General features: G+C 36.6%; 1 protein-coding gene across 6 annotated transcripts in view; it reads left to right on the plus strand.

Moving 5' to 3' along the window:
• The window catches only part of HDX (highly divergent homeobox), a 306,534-nt gene that overhangs the window by 41,493 nt on the left and 241,151 nt on the right, over positions 1-23,890 (plus strand). For all 6 annotated transcript variants that reach the window (XR_013374357.1, XR_013374360.1, XR_013374358.1 and 3 more), the window contains exons 2-3: positions 6-152; positions 5,868-6,980. Coding sequence is in view for 2 of the 6 variants with exons in the window: in XM_077887326.1 (XP_077743452.1) it covers positions 6-152; positions 5,868-6,980 (1,260 nt within the window). In the remaining 4 variants the exon portion in view is untranslated. The remainder of the gene's footprint in view (positions 1-5; positions 153-5,867; positions 6,981-23,890) is intronic.

Below are 23,890 nucleotides of genomic sequence, written 5' to 3' on the forward strand. Positions count from 1 at the left end.
TTTAGATGAATCTACGTTCTGTATTTACTGTAGAACAACAAAGGATTTTACAGCGTTATTATGAAAATGGAATGACAAATCAAAGTAAAAATTGCTTTCAGCTCATATTACAGTGTGCACAGGAGACTAAGCTGGACTTCAGTGTAGTCAGGGTAAGTATTGAGGTCATAATTCTTGAATTTATGGCTTTTTATTATAAGTGATAATTGTTTAATATGAAAAAAATCATCAAGAGTATGAAGTCACTAACTTTATAAACAGTTTCGTTTCCCTGGTATAAAAATACTACTTTAAAAAATAATAAATGGAGCTAATAATTTAGTATGTGTTTCTGTAAATACCTTGAAAACACCAAAACTTTCACATCATAAACATAGTTTTAAAAAATTCCAGTCCTTTGAACTACTGAATACTTTTAAGATTAGTTCCTTATCCTGTGCCTTCTTTAAATCCAGGATTGATCTTCATATAACCCTCCAAAATGATATTAGTAAAACATCATTTACCAAGAGACTATTATGTACCTAGCATATTTTCTTGGTATATTTGAATTTTTTTAACCAGACATTTTCAGTATTTTTTTTAGGAAAACCTGGCCTTTTTAAAATGAATTCCCACTCCTCTTTTCTAAGTAAAATGCATGTGTTTTAATGGTTTAGCTAATGAGTAAGGAACAAGAAATCCCACGGGAGGAAATTTTCCTTTATTATGACCATAAGTATTCATCTGTAAAAATCAGAGCCACTAAACTTTTGTGAAAGGCAATGGGAAGATGATAGATAGAGAGGAGACAAGAGATAAATCTAATAGAACTAGTTCCTGGTATTATTAAGTGCACAGGTCTGTCTGAACACCATGTTTTATGTTTGTCTGAACATGATGCAAATACTTCTCACTTGAAAACTTATGGATTCAAAGATTGGTGACTTTCCCATTCTTGTCATTCATTAGGCTAATTTGTCAAAGAGAAGGGACATCTGTTTTTAGGTTTATGTTTCTTTTGGAGGAACTTTCAAAGGACCCTAAATATAAAAAAAAAAAAAAACTCTTGATAAGAAGAATTGTTTGGAAAGTTTCTTAAAAATTAAAAGATTAAAAAAAATAAAAGATATATTCACCTTTGAACAGGGAATTATGACTCCAGTTCTAGGGGGGAAATATCACAGGATATCTGTTTTTTTTTTTTAAATTTCTGAAATCAACCATTATATTCAGATTAATGTAAGAACTAGGAGTATCTTCCATTTATAGCTATAAATTCCCTATTTGAATTTACAACTCGATTTTCTTTTTTACTGTGAACCCTTGAGTATTTAATGGGTTTTTTTTTTTGGTACCAGATTTCGTAAAATTGTGCATAAAATAAGAGAAAGTATGTTTTAGGTCAAATGTTGATCTTTTAGTAAATTCAAGTCCCTATTTTCCTTTAGTAAATCTCAGAGAAAAGTGTTTAATTTCCTTAGAAAAATTAAATATATAATATTTCAGATTGATGAGATTGTATTTTACAACTACAAACTCAGTTTTTTGAAGTACTGTTTTTCTTCTTTATTTCCTTTTATTTTATCATTACTTTAAAGTGAAAAGCCTTCTCAGAAAGCTGCTTTGTGGACTATGTGACCTTTTATATTTCCAATTTGTTATTGCAATTTCCCCTCAATAACTTGCTTGATTGTACTTGAATAGTGAGAATACTGAGAATACTGAAATACAAAGATTTATATTTATGCTCCAATTTATGCTCCAAATGGTATGAAATCTAAAACAATGGGAATAAAAGGAATAAACTCCTAGATTGTAAGCTTACAAGGAAGATGTTATTTAAGTTTTAAGGAATTGTGTAAAATAGATTCATTCTCTCTGTTCTAAAAGAATGTAAATTGTACAGAATTTCAGTCTTCCTAATCTAAATTCCAACACAATTTTGGTTGTTTTCCTGTCTGAGAAGGGAGTTGTTTATAGACATCATTCAATAACCTCTTCTGCCTTCAGTATTTTAGTAGGTCTATATGTTCTACTTGAAAGATACCTTTATTATTTTTAATACAGTGTTTATTGTGTTTTTCCTCAGAACTCAAATCCCATGGCACTAAGGACCTGATCTCAATGTAATGTAAAATGAACTTAAAAGGCTAAAACACCATGTAAAAACAGAGTAAGGGAACAGGGAAACAAAGAAGGAAGTATAGAAAAAGGAAAACAGGTTTAGAGACAGTGAATTTCACTTGATCATAGCCAAAAGGCCAAGAAGCAACGAAGACAGTGAATTTCAAAGACAGAAATGAAAGAGGATTTTATTAACTGGCGACCTAATGTCTGCCTGTCTTTCTTTCTCTTCCTTCCTTCCTTCCTTCCTTCCTTTCTTTCTTTCTTTCTTTCTTTCTTTCTTTCTTTCTTTCTTTCTTTCTTTCTTTTTTACTTTGTTAGCTACAGACCCCAAATTCTCATCATATCAATTTTGTTTGACCCATTTTTTTTCTCTCACCAATGAGGCATTTGGAATGAGAATCATTTATATCCTGTAGGCACTCGTTATTTTTGGATTGTGTAACTGAATGATTTAAATAAAATTTAATTCGGTTATTGGGAATGCTCAGGCAATACATTTTCTTTATTTTCAGAATTTTAAAAATATTTCTTAAGTATACACTTTCCCACTTTAACTTCAGTGGAAAATATTGAATTCAACCTTTACTTTTTGACTCAGTTGCATTATTAAATGAATTACTGTACTATGCTATAAAATAATAACTCTCATAACATGGTTAGCTATATGGATTTATTTTCTCCTTCACTAAAGAACAACAAACTAATTATTTCTCACATTAATTCTCTTATGTTTTTCCTTACTTCTCCTTTTTTTTACTTCCCCTTTTTAATGAGCAAAATATCATGGACATTCCATTTCGGTGCTATCAAGTTGCCTCCAATTGCAATCTCTATCACCAATGCTCTACTTATTTTGTTATTTCTAATTTGTTATAGATTAGAATACCAGATTTGGTGAAATAATGTATAAAATAAGAGGAAGTGTGTTTTAAGGTGGACGATTGTGCTTTAGTAAAGTACATGTATCTTGTGATATCTATATTGTCTGTTCTAGACAAATGAAATTGTTAGATAGCTGAGCTTCATATGCATGTGATACGCTACTGCGTTTTACTTTTTGATGAGTATGTAATATAAATATCTAAAAATGGGTAGGAAATATCAGAAAGGGAGATAGAACATAAAGACTCTTAACTCTGGAAAATGAACTAGGGGTGGTGGAAGGGGAGGAGGGCGGGGAGTGGGGGAGAATGGGTGACGGGCACTGAGGGGGGCACTTGACGGGATGAGCACTGGGTGTTATTCTGTATGTTGGCAAATTGAACACCAATAAAAAATAAATTTATTATTTAAAAAAATAAAAACTACATAAATTACTATATTTAGAAATATACATATATATAGAAATATACACATTGTATATACTGTATATTTCTATATATGTCTATATGTATATATATTATGCATACCATATACTATATATACTAAGCATTTCTATATATGTATATTTCTATATTTAGATTGCAAATTTATGGCTTATTTAATATTTTATGTAAAACTATTCACTAAGATCACTCTTAAACTTCCTGCATTAAGGTAGTTATATTAGAGGACGTTTATTTGTTTTCTTAGAAATATTGCCCAGAGCTACCTTCCAGATTTAGTAGTCCTTGAGTTAAAATTTTACAAATTCACTAAGCCATCCCACTGAAAGTTTCTGAGTGTAATGATTGTACATTTTAAAAAATTATGAACAAACACATTATACTTCCTATGCATGTTTTTCATACTTGAAAAACCATAAGAGAGTAACTTATTTTGAATATTTGTAAAATTCACCTTTTTAAATCATACCTTGAAATTATATTTATCCAAAAATATTTCGAGTATATACTTTAAAACCTTTCACTTTTTCTACTCTGCCTCATTCTCCTTTGACATTTTATTTCTTTGTTCCTCTGCTTGTAATTCTCACCTCTGCTGTTTAATAAAACTAAATTAGAATGAGTTTAAAATTCCCACAGCCTCATGTGAAGCAAAATAGAGCATCTATATCTCTAGAATATTTTCCTTGTTAGAGAAATACTAATTATAAAAGTAAAATGGCCAATAAAGATGACCATTTCAGGAGTTTCTTGCATTAGTGGAAGGAGATTTTGCTTTGAGGTCAAGTAAAATTGATTTTGAATCCTTGCTCCAACACCTGCTGACACGTTATCCTTCTATATGCTACTTAATACTTCTGAACCCCATTTTTTTTCATTTATACAATTAGGAAGAATAATCAAATAAGCTAATATATATAAACACATAATGGGGATTCAATATATGTTAGCTTTTATTTGTAGAATTACAGCAACATTAATGGTGTAAGCATCAAAAACTGAGTAATTTTTGTGGTCTTCAAAAACACATCACATAAAAGTTAACAAATACACCCTGCACCATGTTTGTGGTAGTTTAGTTCATTTAATATTTTCACTTATTTTATTTTTTAAAAAAAATATAATAGATTAATGTGTTTTGGTAGTTTATAAATATGGTACGCATTTTGAAATAGTTACAAAGTTTACTGATCACATTATGGAATGTATTTCTTAGAGCATATTTCTTATTGCATAATTATGATTCAGTGTAATATCACTGTGATTGTTAAAACAAATTACTTATATAAAAGTACATATTTTTAAATTAAACCTAAATGCCAACCTATTTTATTATTTTATTAATAATGATTTTTCTGTTTATAAAAGTAATACACATTTACTATATAAAATTTGGTAGGTAGAGAGAACTATAAAGAAGGAAATAACTACCATAAATTAATGACAAACTGGGAGAAGTATTTGTAACTTGTGATGAAGTGTTGCTATCTCTAGTAAAAAATTGTTTTATATATCAATTTAAAAAGATAAATACTCCAATGTAAAAATGAGTAAAGTTAATGGATAGACAGTTTATTAAAGTAATATAGTAACCGTAGAAATTCCAATGAAAACAGTGATTATATACCTTATATTTAATCCTAGGCTACTAAAGACTACAAAAAGATAACGCAAAATGTTGTTGAGGGTGTAGGGAAACCAGAACTCATACATCGGAGGGTACTTTGAAAGTATCATAATGCCCAACACTTTCCCTTCTAGGATAGCATTCTAATGGACCAGTAGCACAAAGATGCACATACAGTGACATGTATTTCAGTATCATTTATAATAGTGAATACTTCTAAAATAACCCATTAGTATCTAGCGATAAATAAATTAACCAAGTTATGATATATTTGTAGAACAGAAGTTGTCAAACCTGAAGATTACAAGTATATAGTTATTTAATAATACTCTGAGCATTTTCCAATCTTGGTAAGCATCCTACTTTTAGTATGCTTCCAATTTTTCACTATTATAAATAAATATATGACGAACTTAATTGCATATAAACTTTGTATATATCTATGATTATTTTTAGGATAAATTCCTAGAAACGGATTTACTAGGTCAAGGGATATAAACATTTTTAGGATTCTTGCTACAGATTAATTGAATGGATTTTGAGGAAAGAAGCAATAATACAATTCTGTTATCAAAGTTCCTAGATATTTGTTAAGAGTAAGCTCTTGTCTGACCTTATACTTTATTTATTTTTATTTTTTAATCTTATACTTTAGTTACTTTTTCTTTTATTATATCTTTTTTGTTTTAAATTTGTATAGGACTTACTCCTATGACAAATGAGAGTACAGTTTATCACATTGGAAGTGTTTTTTCTTATTGTTTTTGTTAAGAACATTTTTATATTGTCATTTTTTATCCTTACAGACGTGGGTTGGCAATAAGAGAAGAAAAATGAGTAGTAAGAATTCTGAATCAGGAGCAACAACAGGAACACTTGCTGGTACCTCTTTGACAGCTCCAGACATTACAGTCAGAAATGTAGTTAACATCACTAGACCCTCAAGCCAACAGTCTTCTTGGACATCTGCCAATAATGATGTCATTGTAACTGGTACATACAGTCCAGCAAGTTCATCAAGTAGGCAAGTGACAACCAAACTTTCAGATACACAACTTACAGAAGCACATAAAATTCCTGTTCAGAAAACAGCCAGTAAAAATGATACTGAGTTTCAGTTGCACATTCCTGTTCAAAGACAAGTAGCACACTGTAAAAATGCCTCTCTGCTCTTAGGTGAAAAAACAATTATCTTATCAAGACAGACAAGTGTGCTAAATGCTGGAAACTCAGTATACAGCCACACCAAGAAAAACTATGGAAGCTCTTCAATGCAAGCCTCTGAGATGATGGTACCTCAAAAGCCATCTGAATGCCACCGACCTTGCAAAATTGAACCAGTTGGAATTCAAAGGTCATATAAGCCCGAACACACAGGTCTAGCTTCACATAACTTATGTGGACAAAAGCCACCTATTAGAGACCCTTACTGTAGAACACAAAACTTGGAAATCCGCGAAGTATTTTCATTGGCTGTTAGTGACTACCCCCAGAGAATTCTAGGAGGAAATGCCCCACAGAAGCATAGTTCAGCAGAAGGAACTTGTTTGTCCATTGCAATGGAGACTGGAGATGCTGATGATGAATATGCCAAAGAGGAAGAGTTGGCATTGATGGGAGCACAGATACCAAGCTACTCAAGATTTTATGAAAGTGGTAGATCCCATGGAGCAGAGAACCAAAGTACTGCATTGCCTGGACCAGGAAGAAATATGCCAAATTCCCAAATGGTAAATATTAGAGATTTTTCAGACAATGTACTGTATCAAAACAGAGACTACCATTTGACACCACGGACCTCATTACATACAGTAGCTACTACAATGTACAGTAATACAAATCCATCACGGAGTAATTTTTCATCGCATTTTGCTTCATCAAACCAGCTGAGGTTATCACAAAACCAAAACAATTACCAGGTAATGTATACATTTATTCTATAAGTTTTTAAAAAGTTTTCTTTGGAATAAAAAGCTGCACTTGATATCCAGTTAAACATGAGACTTGGCTCACTTAACTCATATTTTGAAGTAATTTGAGATTTTTTTTTTTTGCTTCAAAGTGGTAGTTTGGCAAGGTAAGTCAGTCATTTCCCCAAGAGATAATGGTAAAGAAGTCAGAGAATACAATAGCTCAGCCAATTGCTTTATCTAAAAATAAATGCCCTGTTAAAACATCAAATGGAAGATTGATCGAGTTTTTTTTTTTTTGATTGATCGAGTTTTAAAAATATTTATAGGAAGAGTTGTTCAGAGTAAAATTTAAAGTAACTTTAAGCCTGTGCAAAAAATAGGTATTATTTCTTCACTATTTCACATATTCAGTTGTTTATGTATGCTTCAGATAATCTCAACAGTGAGGTGCAAGCCCACCTCAGAACATCTAAGACCATAGTTTTCTCTGAAAAATATGTTTCTGAGAATTTGAATAGCAGGATATGGGTGTTTGCTATTTTTCTTTGCTACTGGCTAGACCCTTTGAATTTTTCAGCCACAGTATTTAAGTTTAATCTGGACTTAAGATCCTTCGGCTATTTTCAACCAATGTAAGGAACCAATTTCTCTTAACTCCAGTTTATAGCTCCATGTTTCAATATGAGAAGCAGTAACAGGGTATCATCATTAATATTCATTTATTACTGAGAATCTACTCATTTTCCTGTGTTTGTTATTTCCTAAAGCATGCTTAAAGCAACATTGAATCATACTATTAAGATTCTCCACCAAACCAGCTTTTTTTTTTCCAAACCAGCTTTAATTCACCTTCTCTTTTGTATTTTTTAAACCCTTTAGTGTTGTTCTTAATAACTGTAATGACAATAACAATTACCATCTGTTGAGGGACTTTCACATACTAGGCATCATCAGTCACTTTATATACCTGATCTCATATAATCTTCTGGACATATAGATATTTTATATATATTTCAATAACTTGTCCAGGATCACATAGCCAGTAAGTACATGACAGAACCAGTATTCCAACTAAGAAATATATCATGTGTATTTTTTCTACTTTATCATACAGCCTAATGATTTCAACTGTGTTAGAATTATCTGGAAGTCTGGACGTACAGTTTAATTTTTATTTTTTTCATAAACCAACCACTCCATTAAAAATAATTTAACCTATGCTTTTTTATAGTCTCTATTTTTTCCTGACAGAACTTTTAAAGGGATTAAATTTGTTTTATTTAAAAGAACCCCTTAAAAGAAATACAACTTAGCAACTTTTCTGAATAGTAATCTCTTTATGGGATGCCTGGGTGGCTCAGTGGTTGAGTGTCTGCCTTTGGCTCAGGGCGTGATCCCAGAGTCCTGGGATGGAGCCCCACATCAGGCTTCCTGCATGGAGCCTGCTTCTCCCTCTGCCTATGTATCTGCCTCTTTCCTCTCTCTCTCTCTCTCTTTCTTTCATGAATAAATAAATACAATCTTTAAAAAAATAGTAATCTCTTTAAAGAAAGGCAGTCTGACATAACAATGAAGGGCATTGACTTAGAGCCCAGTAGACTTGGATTCAAATCTAGGTTCTGCCACTTTCTACTTGGGTGACCTCAGGCAAGTGCCACAGATTCTTTGTGTAACAGTTTCTTTATTTGTATAATGTGGTTAATAATATCTATTTCCCAGGAAAGCTATGCCATGATTACATCACAATCAGTGTAAGGCTACTTGCGCATTACTTGGAACATAAACTTTCTTACACTTTTTATGTTTTAGTTGGAAAGTTAATGAAGCTCTGCTAGTCCAGGTCTCCTTTACATTCAATTTCAAGTAAAATATCATATTGCAGAGTCCACAATTATCACAGGGTAGTTGAAGAAGAAGTAGCCGTAGTGCTGGCTGGAGATTAGCCATCAACTTTAACATAAGCTGTGTACTTATTTATATTGTACTGGATGTTCTCTAACTTGACCTTAGACAGTATGGCAAAAGGTGTTCGCAGAGAATCCTTGGGGCATCACTTTGCCCCACCTTTCTTTTAATTAGTTGAGATTTGAGGGAAATCAAAGCAGCCTGAGGAAGTGTAGTCCATAAAAATGTCTTAGTTCATTCGAGCTGCTAAAACAAACATACTATAGACTGGGTGAATTAAACAACAAATGTTTAAATCTCACAGTTCTGGAAGCCTGGAAGCCCAAGATCAAGGTACTGACAGATTTGGTATCTGATAAAGGGATTCTTCTTTTATGCTTACCTAATTGTGGTATCTGGTAAAGGGATGCTTCCTTTTTGCTTACCTAATTCATAAACGATTGGCCTCTTACTATGTCCTCATATGGCATAAGGGGCAAGGGAATTCTCTGGGTTCATTATTATGAGGGAAATAATCCCATTCATGACAGCTCCATTTTCATGACCTAATCACCTCTCAAAAGCCAAGCCACAAAACATCATCACACTGAGGATTAGGCTTGAACATATGAATTCCACTGGGATGGAAACATTCAATCCATGGTAGTTATTCTATAAATTTTTTATAATAAATTTATTCTCTATTGGTGTTCGATTAACCAACATACAGAATAACACCCAGTGCTCATCCCGTCAAGAGCCTCCCACAGTGCCCGTCACCCATTCACCCCCACCACCCGCCCTCCTCCCCTTCCACCACCCCTAGTTCGTTTCCCAGAGTTAGGAGTCTTTATGTTCTGCCTCCCTTTCTGATATTTCCCACACATTTCTTCTCCCTTCCCTTATATTCTCTTTCACTATTATTTATATTCCCCAAATGAATGAGAACATATAATGTTTGTCCTTCACCGACTGACTTACTTCACTCAGCATAATACCCTCCAGTTCCATCCACGTTGAAGCAAATGGTGGATATTTGTTGTTTCTAATGGCTTAGTAATATTCCATTGTATACATAAACCACATCTTCTTTATCCATTCATCTTTCGATGGACACCGAGGCTCCTTCCACAGTTTGGCTATTGTGGACATTGCTGCTAGAAACATCGGGGTGCAGGTGTCCCGGTGTTTCATTGCATCTGAATCTTTGGGGTAAATCCCCAACAGTGCAATTGCTGGGTCGTAGGGCAGGTCTATTTTTAACTCTTTGAGGAACCTCCACACAGTTTTACAGAGTGGCTGCATCATTTCACATTTCCACCAACAGTGTAAGAGGGTTCCCTTTTCTGCACATCCTCTCCAACATTTGTGGTTTCATGGCCTGTTAATTTTCCCCATTCTCACTGGTGTGACGTGGTATCTCATTGTGATTTTGATTTGTATTTCCCTGATGGCAAGTGATGCAGAGCATTTTCTCAAGTGCGTGTTAGCCATGTCTTTGTCTTCCTCTGTGAGATTTCTGTTCATGTCTTTTGCCCATTTCAGGATTGGGTTGTTTGTTTCTTTGGTGTTGAGTTGAATAAGTTCTTTATAGATCTTGGAAACTAGCCCTTTATCTGACATGTCATTTGCAAATATCTTCTCCCATTCTGTAGGTTGTCTTTTAGTTTTGTTCACTGTATCCTTTGCTGTGCAAAAGCTTCTAATCTTGATGAAGTACCAATAGTTCATTTTTGCTTTTGTTTCTTTTGCCTAGGTGGATGTGTCTTGCAAGAAGTTACTGTGGATGAGTTCAAAAAGGGTGTTGCCTGTGTTCTCCTCTAGGATTTTCATGGAATCTTGTCTCTCATTTAGATCTTTCATCCATTTTGAGTTTATCTTTGTGTATGGTGCAAGAGAGTGGTCTAGTTCATTCTTCTGCATGTGGATGTCCAATTTTCCCAGCACCATTTATTGAAGAGACTGTCTTCCAGTGGATAGTCTTTCCTCCTTTATCGAATATTAGTTGACCATAAAGTTCAGGGTCCACTTCTGGGTTCTCTATTCTGTTCCATAGATCTATGTGTCTGTTTTTGTGCCAGGACCACACTGTCTTGATGAGGACAGCTTTGTAGTACAACCTGAAATCTGGCATTGTGATGCCCCCAGGTATGGTTTTCTTTTTTCAAATTCCCCTGGTCTTGAGGTCTTTTCTGAATCCACACAAATCTTTTTTTTTTTTTTGAAGAGATTCCACACAAATCTTAAAATAATTTGCTCTAATCTCTGAAGAAAGTCCATGGTATTTTGATAGGGATTGCATTAAACATGTAAATTGCCCTGGGTAACATTGACATTTTCATAATATTAATTCTGCCAATCCATGAGCATGGAATATTTTTCCATCTCTTTGTGTCTTCCTCAATTTCTTTCAGAAGTGCTCTGTAGTTTTTAGGGTATAGATCCTTTAACTCTTTGGTTAGGTTTATTCCTGGGTATCTTATGCTTTTGGGTGCAATTGTAAATGGGATTGACTCCTTAATTTCTCTTTCTTCAGTCTCATTGTTAGTGTATAGAAATGCCATTGATTTCTGGGCATTGATTTTGTATCCTGCCACGCTACCAAATTGCTGTATGAGTTCTAGCAATCTTGGGGTGGAGGCTTTTGGGTTTTCTATGTAGAGTATCATGTCATAGGCGAAGAGGGAGAGTTTGACTTCTTCTTTGCCAATTTGAATGCCTTTAATGTCTTTTTGTTGTCTGATTGCCGAGGGTAGGACTTCCAGTACTATGTTGAATAGCAGTGGTGAGAGTGGACATCCCTGTCTTGTTTCTGATCTTAGGGGAAAGGCTCCGAGTGCTTCCCCATTGAGAATGATATTTGCTGTGGGCTTTATGTACATGGTTTTTAAGATGTTGAGGAATGTTCCCTGTATCCCTACACTCTGAAGAGTTTTGATCAGGAATGGATGCTGTGTTTTGTCAAATACTTTCTCTGCATCTAATGAGAGGATCATATGGTTCTTGGTTTTTCTCTTGCTGATATGATGAATCACATTGATTGTTTTACGAGTATTCCACCAGCCTTGTGTCCTGGGATAAATCCTACTTGGTCATGGTGAATAATTTTCTTAATGTATTGTTGGATCTTATTGGCTAGTATCTTGTTTAGAATTTATGCATCCATGTTCATCAGGGATATTGGTCTGTAATTCTCCTTTTTGGTGGGGTCTTTTTCTGGTTTTGGAATTAAGGTGATGCTGGCCTCATAGAACGAATTTGGAGTACTCCATCTCTTTCTATCTTTCCAAACAGCCTTAGTAGAATAACTATGGTTTCTTCTTTAAACGTTTGATAGAATTCCCCTGGGAAGCCATCGGGCCCTGGACTTTTGTGTATTGGGAGGTTTTTGATGACTGCTTCAATTTCCTCCCTGGTTATTGGCCTGTTCAGGTTTTCTATTTCTTCCTGTTCCACTTTTGGTAGTTTGTGGCTTTCCAGGAATGCATCCATTTCTTCTAGATTGCCTAATTTATTGGCGTATAGCTGTTTATAATATGTTTTTAAAATCGTGTGTATTTCCTTGGTGTTGGTAGTGATCTCTCCTTTCTCATTCATGATTTTATTAATTTGAGTCTTCTCTCTCTTCTTTTTAATAAGGCTGGCTAATGGTTTATCTATATTATTAATTCTTTCAACCAACTCCTGGTTTTGTTGATCTGTTCCACAGTTGTTCTGGTCTTGATTTCGTTGAGTTCTGCTCGAATCTTTATTAACTCTCTTCTTCTGCTCGGTGTAGGATCTATTTGCTGCTTTTTCTCTAGCTCCTTTATGTGTAAGGTTAGCTTTTGTATTTGAGTTCTTTCCAGTTTTTGAATGTATGCTTGTATTGTGATGTATTTCCCCCTAAGGGCTGCTTTTACTGCATCCCAAAGATTTTGAACGGTTGTATCTTCACTTCTCATTAGTTTCCATGAATCTTTTTAATTCTTCCTTAATTTCCTGGTTGACCCTTTCATCTTTTAGCAGGATGGTCCTTAACCCTCACGTGTTTGAGGTCCTTCCAAACTTCTTGTTGTGATTTAGTTCTAATTTCAAGGCATTATGGTCTGAGAATATGCAGGGGACCATCCCAATCTTTTGGTATCAGTTCAGACCTGATTTGTGACCCAGTATGTGGTCTATTCTGGAGAAAGTTCCATGTGCATTTGAGAAGAATGTGTATTCAGTTGAGTTTGGATATAAAGTTCTGTAGATATCTATGAAATCCATCTGGTCCAGTGTATCATTTAAAGCTCTCGTTTCTTTGGAGATGTTGTGCTTAGAAGACCTATCGAGGGTAGAAAGAGCTAGATTGAAGTCACCAAGTATAAGTGTATTATTATCTAAGTATGTCTTGACTTTGCTTATTAATTGATTTAAATATTTGGCAGCTCCCACATTCGGGGCATATATATTGAGGATTGTTAAGTCCTCTTGTTGGATAGATCCTTTAGGTATGATATAGTGTCCCTCTTCATCTCTCGCTACAGTCTTTGTGATAAATTTTAGTTTATCTGATATAAGAATGGCTACCCCTGCTTTCTTTTGAGGATCATTTGAATGGTAAATGGTTCTCCAACCTTTTATTTTCAGGTTGTAGGTGTCCTTCTGTCTAAAATGAGTCTCTTGTAGACAGCAAATAGATGGGTCCTGCTTTTTGATCCAGTCTGAAACCCTGCGCCTTTTGATGGGGTCATTAAGCCTGTTCATGTTCAGAGTTACTATTGAGAGATATGAGTTTAGTGTCATCATGATATCTATTCAGTCTTTGTTTTTGTGGATTTTCCACTGAACTTCTTCTTAAAGGGGAATTTTAAGAGTCTCCCTTAAAGTTTCTTGCAGAGCTGGTTTGGAGGTCACATATTCTTTCCGTTCTTGCCTGTCTTGGAAGCTCTTTATCTCTCCTTCCATTTTGAATGAGAGCCTTGCTGGATAAAGTATTCTTGGTTGCATGTTCTTCTCATTTAGGACCCTGAATATATCCTGCCAGCCCTTTCTTGCCTGCCCCGTCTCTGTGGAGAGGTCTGTTGTTACGCTAATACTCCTCCCCACAAAAGTCAGGGATTTCTTGTCTCATGCTGCTTTAAGGATCTTCTCTTTATCTTTGGAGTTGCAAGCTTAACTATTAAATGTCAAGGTGTTGAACGGTTTTTATTGACTTTAGAGGGGATCTCTCTATTTCCTGGAACTGAATGCCTGTTTCCCTTCCCAGATTAGGAAAGTTTTCAGCTAGGATTTGTTAAAATACATATTCTGGCCCTCTGTCCTTTTCGGCGCCCTCGGGAACCCCAATTAAATGTAGGTTTTTCTTCCTCATGCTGTCGTTTATTTCCCTTAATCTGTCTTCATGGTCTTTTAATCGTTTGTCTCTTTTTTCCTCAGTTTCCCTCTTTGCCATCAACTTGTCTTCTATGTCACTCACTCGTTCTTCCACCACGGTAACCCTCGTCGTTATGACTTCTAGTTTGAATTGCATCTCATTCAATTGATTTTTAATTTCTGCCTGATTAGCTGTAAATTCTGCAGTCATGAAGTCTCTTGGGTCCTTTATGCTTTTCTCGAGAGCCACCAGTAGCTGTATAATAGTGCTTCTGAATTGGCTTTCTGACATTGAATTGTAATCCAGATTTTGTAACTCTGTGGGAGAGAGGACTGTTTCTGATTCTTTCTTTTGAGGTTTTCCTTCTAGTCATTTTGCTCAGTGCAGAGTGGCCAAAAACAAGTTGTATTGGGAAAAGGAGAAAAAGAGAGGAGAGAAAGAAGGAAAGAAAAGAGAAAAAGAAAAAAGGAAGAAAAAAAGAAAAAAAGGGAAGAAAAGGAGAAAGAAAAAGAAAGAAAGGAAAAAAAGGTGGGGGAAGCAAACAGAAATCAAAAAGCAAAAGAAAACCAAAGAAACAAACAAACAAAAAAACAAAACCACGGGGGAGTATCTTCTGATTCTGTATACTTTAAGTCCCTTGACTTCCCCTGGAACTAGTCCGTCTAGCTGGTCTTCTGGGGGAGGGGCATGTTGTGCTGATTTTCAAGTGTTAGCACTTGGGGGAGCTGCTCTGCCCCCTGCCTGGTGCTAAGCTTAGTGGGGGTGGTTTACCCTGTCAGGGCCCAGGAGGAACAACCACAGTGGTGGCGGCCAGCTTTGGAGCCCTGGATTCAGCTCCCACAGTAACTATGGAGCTTTTGGTCTGCAGGGACTGTATGCTCTGGGGCTGGGCCGCTGATCTGCTCAGCTCGGGGCAGGAGCATCCTTGCTGTCCTGGGCCCTCCCGGCCTCTGCCTGTCCCGGCGGGAGTTCAGATCCTGGGCTGTGTCCCAGGCGCCCTATGCCCTGGGGCCTGCGCTGTTGGATTCGCGCTCCGTCTGCGCAGCCGCCTCTCCGTGGAGCCGCTGCCCGAGCCCCTCGGACCGCTCCCAGGTCAATGTGTGCCCGTGCTACAGCCCTTTAGGGGAGCTTGGCGCACTCTCCCCAGGGCGCAGGTGTCTGTTAGTGTCCCAGGGAGCCTGAGGGCATCCCCGCCCTCCTGGGGTCCTGCTCTAACTCCCTGCAGGTGCCTTTCCACCCGGGAGGATTGGTGCAGCTCCTGCTTCTCTGGGGCGGAGCTTTACTCTCCTGGGGACTCTCGCCCCAGCCTTAGCCGTGCTCCTCCTGGGCCCCCTCCCCCTTGGATGCCTTTTGTTTCTTTATTTCTTTTTCCCCGTCTTCCTACCTTGATTAGAAGCGCAAACTCTTCTCAGTGTAGCATTCCAGCTGTTCTCTCTTTAAATCTCAGGCCAAATTCGTAGATTTTCAGGATGATTTGAAGGTTATCTAGGTAATTTGGTGGGCACAGGTGATTTGGGGACCCTACTCTTCCGCCATCTTGCCCCTCCTCTATTCTATAAGATTTTGATGAAGTTTTATTACCAAGGTATATTACTGTTAGGTGATACTTAGAAAAATAGAACCTGCGGACATATTGGCAACTTTTTGTCTAAGAAACTACAAGCAATTTTCAATAGTTTCTCACTGTAGGGCTATATAGCAGAGATATCTGCCTCTTCTTCCTGTTAAACCAGGGATCCTCAACTTGATGTCCCATTCCTGGAAGACAATCTAAATCCAAGCAATCTAGGTGAGTGAGTACAAATTGAAGGAATCCTAAAAGATGCTGGAAAGTTGAAATCAGCTCTCTTTTGGAATGTCTTGGGAATACCATATTAAGGGTTGAATTTGTAGTAAGGAAACTGTCAGAGGGTGGCTATATCAGGATACTATAATTCAGTTCTAATTTTTTTTTCTTTATAGGCCAATTTATTTCATTTTGCATACATGTGTTTCTCTTGTACTTTCAAGTTTCTATTTAAATTCCAGTTAGTTAATATACACTATAATAATAGTTTCAAATGTAGAATTTAGTGACTTATCATTTACGTACAACACTCAGTACTCATCACAAGTCTCCTCCTTAATACCCATTGCCCATTTAACCCACCTCCCCACCAACCTGTCCTTCAGCAACTCTCAGTTCTCTATAGTTAAGAGTCTGTTTTATGGTTTGCCTCTCTCTTAGCCCCCATTATCATTTGCTTTGTTTCTTAAATTCCACATATGAATGAAATAATATAGTATTTCTCCTTTTAGCCTTTTCTTTCCCTTATCATAATATTCTCTACTAACCTTTTATCAGATATATCATTTGCAAATATCTTCTCCCATTCCATAGGATGCCTTTTAGTTTTGTTGATTATTTCCTTTGCTGTGCAGAAGTATGTTATCATGGGGCACCCAGGAGGCTCAGTCAGGTAAGCATCCGCCTTCAACTCAGGTCATGGTCCCAAGGTCCTGGGATTAAGCCCTGCACTGGGCTCTTTGCACAGTAGGGAGTCTGCTTTTCCCTCTCCCTCTGCCTGCTGCTCCACCTGCTTCTGTTTTCTCTTTTGTCAAATAAACAAATAAAATAGTTTTTAAGAGAGTATGCTTTATCTTGATTAAGTCCCAATAATTCATTTTTGCTTGTTTCCCTTGCATCCAGAGACCTTTCCAGTAAGAAGCTGCTATGGCCAACATCAAAGATGTTATGTCTGCATTTTCCTACAGGATTTTGATGGGTTCCTTTTTCAAATTTAGGTCTTTCATCTATTTTTGATGTATTTTTGTGTATCATGTAAGAAAGAGGTCCAGTTTTCTCAACACCATTTGTTGAAGAGATTTTTTCCATTGGATATTTTTTCCTGCTTTGTTTAAGATTAGTTGACCATATAGTTGTGGGCTCATTTATGTGTTTTCTATTCTGTTCAGTTAATCTATGTGTCTGTTTCTGTGGCAGCACCATACTGTCTTCATTACTACAACTTTGTAATATAACCTGAAGTCTAGAATTGTGATGCTTCCACCTTTCTTATTCTTTATCAAAATTGCTTTGGCTAGTCATGATCTTTTGTAGTTCCATATAAATTTTAGGATTGTTAGCTCCAGCTCTGTGAAAAATGCTGGTGGCATTTTGATAGGGATTGCATAAAGTATATAGATTATGATAGGTAGTATCCACATTTGTAATAATTGTTTTTCCAATCCATGAGCATGGAATGTTTTTCCATTTCTTTGTGTCTTCCTCAGTTTCTTTCATAAGTATTTTATCCTTTTCAGAGTACAGATCTTTAACTGTTCAGTTAGGTTTAATATTAAGTACCTTATAGTTTTTGGTGCAATTGTAAATGGGATCAATTTTTTGATTTCTCTTTTTCCTACTTCATTATTGGTGTATAGGATTGAAACAGGTATCTGTATATTGATTTTGTGTCCTGTGACTTCAGTGAATTTATGTATCAGTTCTAGCAATTTTTTTGGTGAAGTCTTTTGGTTTTTCTACATAGAACATTACGTTGTCTGCAAATAGTGAAAGTGTCACTTCTTCCTTGCCAATTTGATTCCTTTTATTTCTTTTTTTATCTAATTACTGAGACTAGGAATTCCAGTACTATGTTAAATCACAGTGGTGAGAGTGGACAATACTTGTCTTGTTCTTGACCAGAGAGAAAAGCTCTCAATTTTTCCCCATTGAAGATGATATTTATAATGTGGCCTTTCTGATGTTGAGGTATGTTCCCCTCTATCCCTAATTTGTTGAGGATTTTTAACAGGAATGGGTGCTGTACATTGTCAACTGCTTTTTTTGCATCAATTGAGAGGATCATATGGTTCTTATCCTTTCTTTTATTAGTGTGATATATTACAGTGATTGATGTGTGAATATTGAATCACTCTTGCACACCAGGATATACCCCATGTGAACATATTTTAATGTATTGTTGAATTCATTTTCCTAGTATTTTTTTGAGAATTTTTGCGTCCAATATTCATCAGTGATATTGGTGTATAGTTCTCTTTTTTTAATGAACCCTTTGTCTGATTTTGGAATCAGAATTGTAAAATGAGTTGGGAAGTTTTCCTTCCATTTCTACCTTTTGAGTAGCTTGAGAAAATAGGTTTTAACTCTTCTTTAAATGTTTGGTAGATTTCACATTTGGAGCCACCTGGCTGTGGACTTTTGTTCCGGGGAGATTTTTTTTTTTTATTTGTGTTCAATTTGCCAACATATAGAATAACACCCAGTGCTCATCCCATCAAGTGCCCCAGTCAGTGCCCGTCACCCAGTCACCCCCATCCCCCACCTACTTCCCCTTCCACCACCCCTAGTTCATTTCCCAGATTTAGGAGTCTCTCATGTTCTGTCTCCCTTTCTGATATTTCCCACTCATTTTTTCTCCTTTCCCCTTTATTCCCTTTCACTATTTTTTATATTATGTTCTGGGGAGATTTTGATTACTTATTCAATTGTTTCTCTGGTTATCAGACTATTCATTTTTCTATTTCTTATCGTTTCAGTTTTTTTTTTCCTGTATAGTTTTTTTATTTGAGTTCAATTTGACAAAACATAGTATAACACCCAGTGCTCATCCCATCAAGTGCCCCTCTCAGTGCCCATCACCCAGTCACCCTGTCCCCCTGCCCACCTTCCCTTCTACTACCCTCGTTTGTTTCCCAGAGTTAGGAGTCTCTCATATTCTGTACCTGTCTCTGATATTTCCCGCTCACTTTCTCTCCTTTCCTCTAAATTCCTTTTATTTTTATTTTTATTATTTTTATTTTTTTAATAATAAATTTATTTTTTATTGGTGTTCAATTTGCCAACATACAGAATAACACCCCCTACTCATCCTTCAAGTGCCCCCCTCAGTGCCTGTCACCCATTCACCCCCACCCCCTGCCCTCCTCCCCTTCTACCACCCCCTAGTTCGTTTCCCAGAGTTAGAAGTCTTCATGTTCTGTCTCCCTTTCTGATATTTCCTACTCATTTCTTCTCTCTTCCCTTCTAGTCCCTTTCACTATTATTTATATTCCCCAAATGAATGGGACCATATAATGTTTGTCCTTCTCTGATGGACTTATTTCACTTATCATAATACCCTCCAATTCCTTCCTCCTTGAAGCAAATGGTGGGTATTTGTTGTTTCTAATGGCTGAGTAATATTCCATTGTATATATAGATCACGTCTTTTTATTCATTCATCTTTGGATGGATACTGAGACTCCTTCCACAGTTTCGCTATTGTGGACATTGCTGCTATAAACATTGGGGTGCAGGTGTCTCGGTATTTCACTGCATCTGTATCTTTGGGGTAAATCCCCAGTAGTGCAATTGCTGGGTCATAGGGTAACTCTATTTTTAACTCTTTGAGGAACCTCCACACATTTTTCCAAGGTGGCTGCACCAGTTCACATTCCCACCAACAGTGCAAGAGTGTTCCCCTTTCTCCACATCCTCTCCAACATTTGTGGTTTCCTGTCTTGTTAATTTTCCCCCATTCTCACTGGTGTGAGGTGGTATCTCATTGTGGTTTTGATTTGTATTTCCCTGATGGCAAGTGATGTGGAGCATTCCTCCTGTGCCTTTTGGCCATGTCTATGTCTTCCTCTGTGAAATTTTTGTTCATGTCTTTTGCCCATATCATGAATGGATTGTTTCTTCTTTGCTGTTGAGCTTATTAAGTTCTTTATAGATCTTGGATACTAGCCCTTTATCTGATAGGTCATTTGCAAATATCTTCTCCCATTCTGTAGGTTTTCTTTGAGTTTTGTTGACTGTTTCATTGCTGTGCAGAAGCTTTTGATCTTGATGAAGTCCCGATAATTCAATTTTGATTTTGTTACCCTTGCCTTCATAGGTGTATCTTGCAAGAAGTTGCTGTGGCCAAGTTCAGAAAGGGTGTTGCTTGTGGTCTCCTCTAGGATTTTGATGGGTCTTGTCTCTCATTTAGATCTTTCATCCATTTTGAGTTTATCTTTGTATATAGTGTAAGATAATGGTCAAGTTTCATTTTTCTACACGCGGCTGTCCAATTTTCCCAGCACCATTTATTGAAGGGACTGTCCGTTTTCCATTGGATAGTCCTTCCTGATTTTTCGAATATTAGTTGAGGGCCCATTTCTGGGTTCTCTATTCTGTTCCATTGATCTATGTGTCTGTTCTTGTGCCAGTACCACACTGTCTTGATGATCACAGCTTTGTAGTACAACCTGAAATCTGGCATGGTAATGCCCCGGCTCTGGTTTTCTTTTTCAATATTCCCCTGGCTATTCAGGGTATTTTCTGATTCCACACAAATCTTAAGATGAATTGTTCCAACTCTCTGAAGAAAGTCCATGGTATTTTGATAGGGATTCCATTAAATGGGTAAATTGCCCTGGGTAGCAATTTCACAATATTAATTCTGCCAATCCATGAGCATGGAATATTTTTCCATCTCTTTGTGTCTTCCTCAATTTCTTTCAAAAGTGTTGTATAATTTTTAAGGTATAGATCCATTACCTCTTTGGTTAAGTTTATTCATAGGTATCTTATTTTGAGTGCAATGATAAATGGGATTGATTCCTTTATTTCTCTTTCTTCAGTCTTATTGTTAGTGTATAGAAATGCCAGTGATTTCTGGGCATTGATTTTGTATCCTGCCACGCTACCAAATTGCTGTATGAGTTCTAGCAATCTTGGGGTGGAGGCTTTTGGGTTTTCTATGTAGAGTATCATGTCATAGGCGAAGAGGGAGAGTTTGACTTCTTCTTTGCCAATTTGAATGCCTTTTATTTCTTTTTGTTGCTTGATTGCTGAGGCTGGGACTTCTAGTACTATGTTGAATAGCAGTGGTGAGAGTGGACATCCCTGTCGTGTTCCTGATCTTAGGGTAAAGGCTCCCAGTGTTTCCCCATTGAGAATGATATTTGCTGTGGGCTTTTCGTAGATGGCTTTGAAGATGGTGAGGAATGTTCCCTCTATCCCTACACTCTGAAGAGTTTTGGTCAGGAATGGATGCTGTATTTTGTCAAATGCTTTCTCTGCATCTATTGAGAGGTTCATATGGTTCTTGTTTTTTCTCTTGTTGATGTGATCTATCATGTTGAATGTTTTACGAGTGTTGAACCAGCCTTGCATCCTGTGGATAAATCCCACTTGGTCCTGGTGAATTATCTTCTAAATGTACTGTTGGATTCTATTGGTTAATATCTTTTTTTTTTATTGGTTAATATCTTGTTTAGAATTTTTGCATCTATGTTCATCAGGGATATTGGTCTTTAATTCTCTTCTTTGGTGAGATCTTTGTCTAGTTTTTTTATTGAGGTGATGCTGGCCTCATAAAAAAAGAGTTTGGAAGTATTTTGTCCCTTTCTATCTTTTGGAACAGCTTTTGTAGATTAGGTAATGTTTCTTCTTTAAACATTTGATAGAATTCCCCTGGGAAGCCATTTGGCCCTGGCTTTGGTGTCTTGGGAAGTTTTTGATGACTGTTTCAATTTCTTCCCTGGTTATTGGCTTGTTCAGGTTTTCTATTTCTTCCTGTTCCACCTTTGGTAATTTTTGGTTTTCTGGAAATGTGTCTATTTCTTCTAGATTGCTTAACTTATTGGTGTATAGCTGCTCATAAAATGTTTTTAAAACCGTTTACGGGCAGCCTGGGTGGCTCAGCCATTTAATGCCACCTTTGGCCCAGGGCCAGATCTTGGAGACCCGGATCGAGTCCCACGTCAGGCTCCCTGCATGGAGCCTGCTTCTCCCTCTGCCTGTGTCCCTGCCACTGTCTATTTCTGTGTGTCTCTCATTAACAAATAAATGAAATCTTTTTTAAAAAAAGTTTGTATTCAACATTATTGTGTATGATCTCTCCTATTTCATTCATGATTTTATTGATTAGAGTCTTTTCTCTTTTGGTTTTAATAAGGCTGGCTAATGGTTTATGTATTTTATTAATTCTTTCAAAGAATCAACTCCTGGTTTTGTTGATCTGTTCTACAGTTCTTCTGGTCTTTATTTCATTGAGTTCTGCACGAATCTTTATTAACTCTCTTCTTCTGGGTGTAGGTTTTATTTACTGTTCTTTCTCCAGTTTCTTTAGGTGCGAGGTTAACTTGTGTATTTGAGTTTTTTCCAATTTTTTGAGGGATGCTTGTATTGCAGTGTATTTCCCTCTTAGGACTGCTTTTGCTGTGTCCCAAAGACTAAACGGTTGTATCTTCATTAGTTTCCATGAATCTTTTTAATTCTTTTCTAATTTCCTGATTGACCTATTCATCTATAGCAGGATGCTCTTTTTTTTGGTATATTTTTTATTGGAGTTCAATTTGTGAAAATATAGCATAACACCCAGTGCTCATCCCATCAAGTGCACCCCCAGTGCCTGTCACCCAGTCACCCCAACCTCCCACCCACCTCCCTTTCTACCACCCCTTGTTCGTTTCCCAGAGTTAGGTATCTCTCATGTTCTGTCTCCCTCACTGATGCTCTGTTAGAGTTTCTTCCACATTTCTTCTTGTGATTGAGTTCTAGTTCCAAAGCATTATGGTCTGAAAACATGCTGGGGACAATCCCAATCTTTTGGTATTGGTTGAGACCTGATTTGTGACCCAGTATGTGGTGTGCTCTGGAGAAAGTGCCATGTGGACTTGAGAGGAATGTGTATTCAGTTGAGTTTAAATGCAAAGTTCTGTAAATATCTGTGAAATCCATCTGGTCCAGTGTATCATTTAAAGCTCTTTTTTCTTTGGTAATGTTGTTTTTAGAATATCAGTCATTTACAGAAAGTGCTGTGTTGAAGTCTACCAGTATTTGCGTATTATTATCTAAGTATGTCTTTACTTTGGTTATTAATTGATATACTTGGCCTCTCCCACATTAGGGGCATAAATATTCATGATTGTTAGGCCTTCTTGTTGTATAGACCCTTTAAGTATGATATAGTGTCCCTCTTCATCTCTTACTACAGTCTTTGTGATAAACTTTAATTTATCTGATATGAGGATTGCTACCCCTGCTTTTTTTTGAGGACTGTTTGAATGGTAAATGGTTCTCCAGCCTTACATTTTCAGGCTGGAGGTGTTCTTAGGTCTAAAATGAGTCTCTTGTTGACAGCAAATAGATGGGTCTTGCTTTTTTATCCCGTCCAAACCCCTGTGTCTTTTGATGGGATCATTTAGCCCATTCACATTTAGAGTAAATATTGAATGATGATTTTAATGTCATCATGATACCTATTCAGTCTCTGTTTTTGTGGCTTACTCCTTGGGCTTCCTCTTTGTTTTACAGGGTCCCCATTAATATTTCTTGCGAGCTGGTTTGGTGGTCACATATTCTTTCAGTTTCTGCCTATCTTGGAAGCTCTTTATCTCTCCTTCTATTCTGAATGAGAGCCTTGCTGGATAAAGAATTCTTGGCTGCATGTTCTTCTCATTTAGGATCCTATATATATTTTGCCAGCCCTTTCTGGCCTGCCAGGTCTCTGTGGAGAAGTCTGCTGTTACCCTAATACTCCTCCCCATAAAAATCAGGGATTTCTTGTCTCTTGCTGCTTTAAGGATCTTCTCTTTATCTTTGGAATTTGCAAGTTTCACTATTAAATGTCGAGGTGTTGAGCGGTTTTTATTAATTTTGGGGGAACCTCTCCATCTCCTGGTTCTGAATGCCTGTTTCCCTCCCCAAATTAGGGAA

The sequence above is a fragment of the Canis aureus genome, chromosome X (genome assembly GCF_053574225.1).
Source record: "Canis aureus isolate CA01 chromosome X, VMU_Caureus_v.1.0, whole genome shotgun sequence".
Lineage (NCBI taxonomy): Eukaryota > Metazoa > Chordata > Mammalia > Carnivora > Canidae > Canis > Canis aureus.